This window comes from Varanus komodoensis, unplaced genomic scaffold (genome assembly GCF_004798865.1).
Source record: "Varanus komodoensis strain SLA01 unplaced genomic scaffold, ASM479886v1 scaffold10, whole genome shotgun sequence".
Classification (NCBI taxonomy): domain Eukaryota; kingdom Metazoa; phylum Chordata; class Lepidosauria; order Squamata; family Varanidae; genus Varanus; species Varanus komodoensis.
This window is the reverse complement of record NW_025335269.1, coordinates 3,041,001-3,052,070: the sequence shown is the minus strand read 5'-3', so window position 1 is coordinate 3,052,070 and position 11,070 is coordinate 3,041,001. Positions and strand designations below refer to the sequence as shown.

Below are 11,070 nucleotides of genomic sequence, written 5' to 3'. Positions count from 1 at the left end.
GCAGCTTACAATATACACAAACAGTACAAGTACAGGGGGAAGAGTGGAGGAAATCTATTGGAGTGGGCACTTACACGCAGGATTAAAATTGAGGTTTCAGGATGGGGTTTGCCTGGAGTTGAAATGAAAGTAGATACGGTGCCAGGCAGATCTCTTTAGGAAGCCCATTTCAAAGGTTGGGGGCAGCCACTGAGAAGGCACTTCTATATGCCATCCCCTTTACCTCTCTTGTAGGGATGGCTCTCTCAGAAGGACCTCAGTCCCAGATCTCAGTGAACTGGTAGGATAGTTATCAATGGATAATTCAAGTATTTCTAAAAGTGGGCAAATGAAGTACTAGCGCTAAATATGCAGCCTAGCCCCTATCTGTTCCCAAAGAGAAAAAAAATAGCAGATTCAGTGTACGTGTAGGCAAGTTAGGGGTTCTTCAGTTCTTCTCATCAATCCTGCAAACATCTTGCTAACAAATGGCAGTACAGCATCTATTAATAGACGGTGCCATTGCAGAGAAGAAATTTGTCTAAAGGCTTGTCTCATTGCAATTTCATATGCCATATATAAAGATACACATTTTTAAATGGGAGAACAGATATGCAGTGTTGTTCATTTCAGCTCGTTACACACATCTAGAAATAGAATTTGGTTAAGTTTCCAGCTGTATCTGTCAGAAGAAAACATATATTTCCTCATATGGCAAAATACACAACTGTAGGCCTGCATGCTTGACAATATCACATGAGAACTAGACCTACTTTGGAATCTTCTGGAATTCCTAAAGCAGGGATGGAGAACAGTCTCTCATTCATTTTCAGGGGCAAACCAAGAGACATGACAAGGTGGCAGGAAGGCTTGAGAAAATGGATCACCCAGTGAGACCCTGACATGTTAAGATCCTCAAGCTGTCACTCTCCCTTGGTTGTGTGTGTACTTCTCTGCCTTCTGATCAGTATTTGTCTCTTTTGGGGGAAACGAGAGAGAAAGTGGTACTCACTGAGGGGTAGGCAGGTTTCATTTTCCTGGTACATGCTGAGAAGGGAAGCTCCATTTTCCACATGCAGCAGAGAAGGAAGTCACAAGCCCATGGAGGAAAAGGGTGACATCTTCTGCCATGGGCAGCTCACTTTGCCTCTCAGCTGCATACTGAAAATGCAGCTCCTTTTCTCAGTGTAAGCCACAGAAATGGAGTGAGGCAGGGATGTGTTTGTGTGTATTTGTGCACATGCTTTGGCACAACCATATGTGTGCCTGAGCTCGTACTTTCTCCTGAAGGAAATGGACCCGTGGGGAGAGAGAAAGTTTGCCACCCCTGTCCTAGAGCAATGAGGCATTTCAGCAAAGTTGTTAATCTTTCTTAGAAGCCAAACAGATCAACAAAATCAGCTTAAATATCAGAATTAAGTAACCCTTTACCTTTACGCCAGGTATACCCGGTGCTCCAGTGTCACCCTTTTCTCCCTAAAATACAAAAAATGAACCACTTTCACATTTAGAATATAACAACATATGCATTATTTTATAGATTAAAAAGAAGCTTGCTTTCACATTTCTTTTTTCTTTTAGGGAAAAGGGGGACTGGGCTGGGGGGAATGGGTGATTTTAACCCTTCCTTCCTGGTGCATGCTGGTCCTGATCTAAATTGGGGCCATGCACAGTTATACAAGGCTGACAGAAACAATCCAACTTATTTATACACTATTGCAATGTATAGTTTGGTTCTGAATTATCAATGTGGGTGTCTTGGGGCACAATTGTAAGACAAGAAAAAGCATGGATGAAAGCTGGTAACATTTCAAGGATGGTCCAGAAAGGCATCTGTGATGGGGAGGAATGACTCATACTTCTATCCCACTCCCCTCCCTCTAAACAATGGAAGGAAGCAAATGAAGTCTCTGTATGTGGGAGGAAGTTCATCTGTGCTGGAGCTAGATTAGAAAAGGAGAGCCCAGAGAAGCTTTGCTCTCTGGAGGAAATCCTGTGGTGCTATGGATTCCTCTATGTATCTGAGGAGAGAAGAGATATCTATGGGCAAGCTAATGCTGTGATGACATTTCTCTCAGTGAGACTCAGCTGCCCTTCCTGCCCCCAGCTTTTTCAGGATGCAGCAGCATTGGGGGTGGGGGGGGTGGGGAGGGAGAATGAACTGATGGCCACCAAAAACAAAGCAATCACCCACGGAAGCAAGAGGAATGGGGAATTTCCTTTCCTGCCCCTGGCAGAAGCAACTATACACCAAGTATCAGTTGCTCTAGGTGCTCAGATATGAGATATAGGAAGGATACTCTGGCCTCTGCCACCAGCTAGACTTCAACAGGGCTTTAAATGTGCAGGGAGGCTGCCAACAAACTAGGAGGACCAGTTCTTGTGGTTTGCTTTTGAAGGCAAACTTGTACAGTTACAATTATGCAAAATGCAGGGCAGAAAAAAGTTAGGGGGACAGCTTCCTCAGTCCCAACTGGCTTCATCAAATACAATCCTGTCTCTATGATTCTTATGAAAAGATTCTTACATTAGAGTATAAGCAAATAAAAGTCCATCTTCTTTCCCCATCACTACAGGAATGCAGGTGAAACCCAGAAAGGTTTAGAGATAGGTGGGAGGTGGTACAGACACATCTCACTATTAATAATCTGCACTAAGATAAGTTGTTTAGGGTTCTGTAAATTGTCAAGTTTTGAGCCAAGCCAACATTGTAGCATTCACAAAAGACAACACTTGGAAATGCTGTGGGAGAATGCAGGAACTCTCAATATGAATGCTTAAGCTCCAGAGGACGGAAAGTCTTGGGAGTGGTTTCCTGCTGTAAATATAGAGAAATGCTCTATAATTTAGCTTCAGATTACTTCAGGCTTCAAACAGAAAGTTAAAGAGACTGAGGTGAATCATGCCAGGGGAGCCTGGGGAGCAAAGAAACCATTTGGTCTGTCAGATTCTTTTTCAAAGCAAAGGTGGCTCATAGAAAACAACCAAGTAATCCAAGACTTTAGTGTAGTTGTAAATATCAAATAGTGCAGCAACTCCTAGCCCTGTGCCCAGCTGCTACACGAAGCAACAAAAACAGGAGCACCTCCCTTTGCCATTCAGTGTCAACAAAGGAATTCTGTCTCCAGACAATGTGTAGGGCAACAATAGAGACAACAACTTGTCTCTACTGTTGCTATAGGCTCAGTTATCATCAACATTATGTAAATGCTAAAAGCTCACAGGTTCTTGTCAGCTTCTTTGTGAGGTTTATTTTTATCTTTTTATTTAATTTACAAATCTGTATATTTCTATGCATGCAGGGAACTCTCCAAATATGACCCCCCCCCCACTGCTTGATTCTTGGAGTGGACCCATTGTATTTCCAACCAAGAGGCACTGGATCATCTGAAATTCACTATTAGAATGAGTACTGTTCATCCAATAAAGGCATAAATTACTTGGGGTTCTGCTGATGGAGCAAGCATAATTTTTGCCACAATAATTTCTAAAATATTCAAATTTTCAGATAGTTTACTGCATTCATTACCTTTGCTCCCATTGATCCTTGTAAACCAGTCTTTCCAGCTGGACCCTATAACATTGCACACTAAGAAAGGTTATGTTGTTTCTGAGTGTACAATCTGGGAGGGAAGCCCATTTTTATGAGGTTCTGCAGGCACAACCCAAAATCCATGTGTAAAACTGGTCATGCACAAACTGAAAAAACTATTATGCTTTACAGATTTTGAGAACTTTGGCTAAAATAACCCATGATGACTAGTTTTTTAAATGTAAAAATATTAGTTTCAAATATATAAAGTAGCAGCAACATTGGTGAAAAGCATTTTTTGAGTAAATCATCCCTGCAAGGTCTTTTCCTATCAAAGATGCCATTTTGAATGGGTTTGATGGGAGGGTTTACAGTCTTGGCATTTTTAAAAAATTAAGACTACCATCACAGGTTGTGATTCCTTTCTGGATGGAAAGTAGCCAGCAATTGATTTTAAGCTGCCACCAACAACAATAACAACAACAGTCAGAGGGAAAGAATTAAGCAGCTTTTTTCTGAATTTGGCACTGCACTATAGATCACAGCCATCTGCACCAGCTCTCTCTAAAAAAAGGGGGAAATTATTTATATATTTATTCAAAATTTTTGTACCCTGTCCAACCACCGATGACTCGGGACAGCTTACAACAAGGAACAAAACAAAATGATGAAATGCACCTGCTTTGTAATATCTGGTCTGGAGTGGCCTTCAAGATAGATTGAAAACACTTTGTATCATCTTTCCAGAACAGACAAATGGAGAAAACTAGACGTCTCCTGCTGCTGCATCATGCTATCAGGATGCTATATGGCTATGCTGGCTGGGGCATGCTAGGAGTTGTAAGCCTTTTTCTTTTCAGTCTAAACATGTTAGACTGGGCGTTCAATGTATTCTCGGTATCAGCATGAAGAAAAAGGAATAACAAACTGAAATAATTTTTATTTTTCAATGTAATCCCCCATAACTTCAATACACTTATTAAATTTAGAAATTAACTTTTCAATTCCCTGTAAAAAATACCCTTCCTCCTTGTCTAAAAAATATGCGTTCATTGCCGCCTTGAACTCTTCATCATTGGGAAGTCACTTTCCACGAAGCTCTTTTTTAAAATTCGGGAATAGGTAGTAGTCACTGGGGGCCAGGTCCGGGCTATAGGGTGGGTGGTTTATTTCTTCGAAACCACAGTCTTGCACAGCAGCCTTCGAAACACGCACCGTTTGAATGGGTGCATTGTTGTGAAGAAGCAGCACCTCTGCAGTCAGTTTTCCCCGCCTTTTTTCTTTAATTGCTTCTCTTAAATTACTCAGAGTGGTTGCGTAAGATGCTTCGTTTATGGTTTCACCCTTTTTCATGTTGTTGTTGTTAGTCGCGAAGTCATGTCCGACCCATCATGATCCCATGGACAACATTCCCCCAGGCCTTCCTGTCCTCCACCATCCCCCGGAGTCCACCTAATCTCACGCCAACTGCTTCAGTGACTCCATCTAGCCACTTCATTCTCTGCCATCCCCTTCTTCTTTTGCCATCTATTGTTCCCAGCATTAGGCTCTTCTCCAGGGAGTCCTTCCTTCTCATTAGATGGCCAAAGTATTTGAGTTTCATCTTCACGATCTGGCCTTCTAAAAAGCAGTCAGGGTTGATCTCCTTGAGGATTGACCGGTTTGATCGCCTTGCAGTCCAAGGAACTCGCAGGAGTCTCCTCCAGCACCACAATTCAAAGGCCTCAATCCTTCAGCGCTCAGCCTTCCTTATGGTCCAGCTTTCACAGCCATACATTGCAACTGGGAAAACCAAAGCCTTGACTATGCACACTTTTGTCGGCAGGGTGATGTCTCTGCTTTTTAGTATGCTGTCTAGATTTGCCATAGCTTTCCTCCCCAGGAGCAAGCGTCTTTGAATTTCTTGGCTGCAGTCCCCATCTGTGGTGATCTTGGAGCCCAGAAAAATAAAATCTGTCACTACCTCCATTTCTTCCCCATCCATTTGCCAGGAAGTGAGAGGACCGGATGCCATGATCTTTGTTTTCTTAATGTTGAGTTTCAAGCTAACTTTTGCACTCTCCTCCTTCACCCACATCAAGAGGCTCTTTAGTTCCTCTTCACTTTCTGCCATTAGAGTGGTATCATCTGCATATATGAGGTTGTTGATATTTCTCCCAGCAATCTTAATTCCAACTGGTGATTCATCTAGCCCCGCCTTTCTCATGATGTGCTCTGCATATAAGTTAAATAGGCAGAGCGACAATATACAGCCTTGCCGAACTCCTTTCTCAATTTTGAACCAATCAGTGGTTCCATGTCCAGGACTAACTGTTGCTTCTTGACCCACATATAGGTTTCTCAAGAGACAAATAAGATGGTCTGGTACTCCCATCCCTTTAAGAACTTGCCACAATTTGTTGTGATCCACACAATCAAAGGCTTTAGCATAGTCAATGAAGCAGAAGTGGATGTTTTTCTGGAACTCCCTAGCTTTCTCCATATTCCAGCATATGTTGGCAATTTGATCTCTAGTTCCTCTCCCTCTTCAAAATCCTGCCTGTACTTCTGGTAGTTCTTGGTTCACATACTGCTGGAGCCTATCTTGTAGGATTTTGAGCATAACTTTTTTCGTGTACTCGATCAATAAAATTCCCTTTGAGTCCCAAAACACTGTGGCCATGATTTTTCCGGCCGATTGAGTGACTCTGAATTTCTTCAGAGGGTCAGCACCTTTTTTATGCCACTGCATGGACTCCTGCTTACTTTCAGGATCATAGTGATGAACCCAAATTTCATCTCTTGTAACAATCCGGTTGAAAATACTCGATGGATCTTCACCACAGAGCTCTAAAAACTCCCTACAGCACTCAACTCACACTCTAAAAACTCCCTACAGCACTCGACTCGCACTCGCCATGAGCATTTGCGGCACCCATCTTACACAGACCTTTGAAAGGTTAAGATGGTCATGAAAAATAGTAAATATGGTACCAACAGATAGGTTTGTCATCTCTGCTAACATTTTGATTTTTATTCAGGCATCTTCCAAAGCGAGTTTCTCAATTTTTTTCACATTTTCTTTCGTAGTGGCTGTAACCGGCCCGCCCAAGCGAGGGTTGTCTTCAGTGCTTTCTCTCCCCCTTTTAAATTCACTTGACCACTTTTGAACAGTAAATAATGAAGGTGCAGAGTCCTGGTAAACGGCCACTATCTCTTTGTGAATGATTTTTTGACTTTTTCCTTGTTTTGTCAGGAACTTAATCACAGCGTGGTGCTCAATTTTCTTCAACATTGTCACTTCAGTCATCATGGTCATCTTTTACTGAGGATTACTAGGGAACTAATGATCACACTTATTTGAAATTTTGCATGTATACCCTCAGATAGTGTCATTAGCTAATGAAATAATTAAATTACCCACATCAATAGCAAATCAACCCTATACCGAGAATACATTGAACGCCATGGATCATGCCTTCACACTTACAATATGCCAATCAATGTGATAGTAGAATGATGTAGCAGAGGGAATGGGACTTGTCTACATATGCATAGGACTGTGTCTTAAGTGATATTTGTAGATGTCATTCTCTGTTCCAACTGATCCAACATGTTTCTGGTTCAGAGAATTTTATTCCTAGAAGTAGATGAGGGTTGCTTAGTTCCCAGGTTGGTTAACTCATTTTTTTCCCCCTTGGACAGGAGTACTTGCATGATTGAATCTCTACCCTCAACCTTTGGGAGAAGTTACTCCTAATCTTTAGTGACAAATAAAATGCTTGTGCGCCAACTCACAACTGAAGGCTATGGAATTACAAAACCATGATACAGATTATATTGTACTTAAAAGGTACAGAAACATAAACAATCACCATGTACACAAAGATGATATGCCCATAGTCAAGCTATTGAAATGGCAAATGATGTTCGAAAGAGGCACAGAAAAATATAAAAATGTAGAGGTACAAATAATATCAAATAGTTATTGTAAAAAATAAACTCAACAGTAACATCCACTCAACCAGATTGCCCTTCTTTGTGCAATAATATCTGGAATGGCACAATCCAAGACCTTCTAAGCATAGCACAGCCCCAGCCAGTTATTGTTGTTCCAAAAAACAAGCGGGTTGTCAATCAACGTTTCTCTAGTAGCAGACTCTTTTGTGAGACTCAAGGTCTTTATTTTCACCATCTACAGTGAACTGTCAATAGGCATTACAGCAGTTTCGTAATAACTGATAAAATTGGTGTTTATGGACTTTCATTTTTTAGCCTTTGTAACTTGTTTTCTGCATTACCTGTTAGTATGTGTTAGCAGGTTACTGGGAGCTGAATGCTCAAAACAGTGATACATACTTTATTACACATGGTAATTCTGAGAATTTACATATGATATATTGCTTGCTTTCTATACAATTGTTATGTAAATGTTATGTCCCAAATGTTACATAAAATGTTATGTCCCCTTCCAAAGAGCTAAAAGTGGTTTTCTCAATTTTCTCAGCTCTAGCAAGCTCAGTTGGAATTAGTAATATTGACTGACCAAAGGTCAGTTAGGGAAATTCATGGTGGAACAGGAACTTGAACTCAACTCTCCATAATCCAGTTCTCCCACCGCTATGCTATGCTATGTTATGCTATGCTGGTGGCATACTAAAGTCAGTCCTCATGGGAGGGCAGCTCCAGGCCTGGCACTTTTTTATTAGTTGAGATGCTGACAACATTTGCTACCCCCATTCCCCTCAGACTGCCATGTTTCCTCTGAGTTTAGCCACAATTCACACAGTAGCGGGAGGGAAATGATTTTTTTCCAGCAAGAAGTGTTTCCTGGTATAACACAAAGTGTTTTGAAAAGGTTTTATTTTGACAGGGCAGCCAGGACCCATTAGCTTTACACAAGACTTGCTCCTGATGAACACGAGATGCTGGAGCGGCCTTGTAGATAGGGATCATCACAGATGCCTGTATTTTTGGAGTCTCCTTAAAGGAGTGGCTATGGGGACTGTCATGATAGAAACACAGAAACAGAGTGAGTCAGAAGAGGCCTCCCAGGGCATCTAGTCTGACCCCCAGCTCCACTCACGACATGCCCACCATGTGCACGTCCAGCCTATCTTTGAGCACCCTCACTGATGGGGCCTCAACAACTTCTCGTGGAAGCCCATTCCATACCCTCGGTGTCCTAACTGTCAGGAAGTGCTTCCTGGTATCTAAATGGAACCTTGGTTCCCTGAGCTTTGCTTCATTGGAGCACGTCCTGCCTTCCTCTGCAGGGGAGAACAGATCTCTACCTATCTCCATGTGACATCCCCTCACATACCTATATGTCGCCATCATAGCCCCTCTGAGTCTCCTCTTCTCCAGGCTGAAGAGACCCAGTTCCCTCCGTCTCGCCTCATACCCCATCCCCTGCAAACCGGCCGCCAACCTTGTGGCCCTATGCTGCACTGACTCTGACCTGGCTATATCCTTACTGTAATGAGGGGCCCAAAACTGAGCACAATACTCCAGTTGCAGGCACACCAGAGTCATCTAGAGTGGTAGTAATGCCTCCCTCGATCTAGAAGCCACACTTCTGGCTATGCAACCAAGGGTGGCATTCGCCCTCTTAACCACTGCATCACACTTCTGACTCATGTTTAGCCTGCAGTCAACCAGTACCTCGAGGTCCCTTTCACAAGTGCTGCCCTCCAGCCACTTGTCCCCTAACCTGTACTTATGACACCTATTCCTATGCCCCAAGTGCAAGACCTTGCATTTATTCACATTGAATGCCACCCTGTTGTCTCCTGCCCACTTCCATAGTCTGTCCAGATCCTTTTGGATCTGGAGTACTTGCTCCTCAGTTGTGGCCACTGCTCCAGTTTTAGTGTCGTCTGCGAATTTGATAAGCAGACTGTTCACCCCTTCTTCCATGTCATTAACGAAAAGATTAAACAGGATTGGCCCCAGGACAGAGCCCTGGGGGACCCCACTTGTCACTGGCCGCCATCCCATTGATTCCCCACTAATGGTTACCTCCTGCTTTCGGTCAGTCAACCATGCCCTAATCCACCGGACAGTACTTTGGTGTATCCCAAAACTCCTCAGTTTCTCCACCAGGATATCATGGGGCACTTTGTCAATGGCCTTGCTGAAATCCAGGTAAACCACATCTACTGTATCCCCTCCATCTAGCCATCTCGAAACCTTGTCATAGAATTCCACAAGGTTTGTCTGGCAGGACCTGTTTTTGCCGAAGCTGTGTTGTGTGGCTGCCAGCCTCCCTTCCCTATCTAGCATCACTATCCCTCTCTGTATTATGAGCCTTTCCATTGTTTTTCCTACAATGGACGTAATGATGAGCAGCTGCACTCCAGAATTTACCACTGCAGCACACTAACAGTAGCTTGGTGGACACTATAGCACTTTGACTGGTAGGTAGTGTTTTCTTCACCAGCTCTCCCACTTTTGTTGCTCTTTTAAAATTCTAAAGGCTGATTTCTTACAGGAGACATTGCACTCAGGTAAAAATATTCATTATTAAGAGTATATGCATATAGAAATCCCTTATGAAATTACTGCAACTGCAGATTGGGCAAGATCTGGATACTCACCTCTGTGGCTTTTAAATAGGAATCCTTGCTGCTTATTATATGCACATATAGCTCTTATAATTCATGAGAAATGCATGTAATGGAGCCAAAGAATAAATTGTCATATCAGAAGTAGCTCCTGGGAAGAATGTTTCTGTAATCGATAGCTCTGTAGTGAGCTTTGCCTTGCCTCAAAGCCAAAATCCCTTCCTTATTGGATACCTTCAAGGTGAGAGGAAGCTCAGCACCACATTTCCTCCCAAAGCAACACGGGCATAGCAGAGCTGGGATACACAGGGTTTCTTCCAAACAGAGGGCTCCTAGTGCTTGCAGTGCTACACCTGTGTGCTGCTATGTTGTCATTTTCTCCTTAATTAATTTTCTCCAGTGATTAAAAAATGATGGAATCAGTGGTGAGCAAATACTGGAAGGCAATGAAAGACAACATTATCTGCATCCATCATAACAATTCTGGGATTTACAATGAAGGTGACTTCACAATAAAAGCCTCATCTAAAACTTGGATGAAGAATATTTTATTGGATAATTGCCATTCCAGTAGAAGGAAGTGTGGCAGAATGTAAGTGCCAACAACTACAAGAAATCTCTTTCTGTAACAGCAGTTTTAATTAAGTTCTCTTCAAACATACAATCTTCTTTTCAGCTCTGTTACTTGAAATGAAGGAGTTGCTCCATTCAAGTGGGCATGCATGGAAAAAACGATAACGGCATGTTTGAGGAGAATGATGTCATTGCCAATTCTGATTCAGAACATTTACATCAGATTCAGAACATCCGATTCAGAACATTTACCCCAACCTGCTCTTCCAGCCACTGTTTTCTCCTGTATTTAGAGAAGCCCCAAACTGCATAGTGGTTTTCCATTGGTATTGTAAGTCAGAATGTAACTGTGGTAGCAAGGCACAATATTTCAAAAGTGTAAGAAACCAATGATAAAATACCTAGACAGTAAATAAAAATCCAAATTGTTATAGAAAAAAA

General features: G+C 42.3%; 1 protein-coding gene across 2 annotated transcripts in view; it reads right to left on the bottom strand.

Moving 5' to 3' along the window:
• Positions 1-11,070, bottom strand: part of COL15A1 (collagen type XV alpha 1 chain) — a 222,073-nt gene that overhangs the window by 71,687 nt on the left and 139,316 nt on the right. The window contains exons 18-19 of one of the 2 annotated variants that reach the window (XM_044452802.1): positions 3,509-3,553; positions 1,411-1,455 (exon numbers count right to left, since the gene is read on the bottom strand). In XM_044452802.1, coding sequence (XP_044308737.1) covers positions 1,411-1,455; positions 3,509-3,553 — 90 coding nt within the window. The remainder of the gene's footprint in view (positions 1-1,410; positions 1,456-3,508; positions 3,554-11,070) is intronic. The other variant, XM_044452793.1, reaches the window with a different exon arrangement.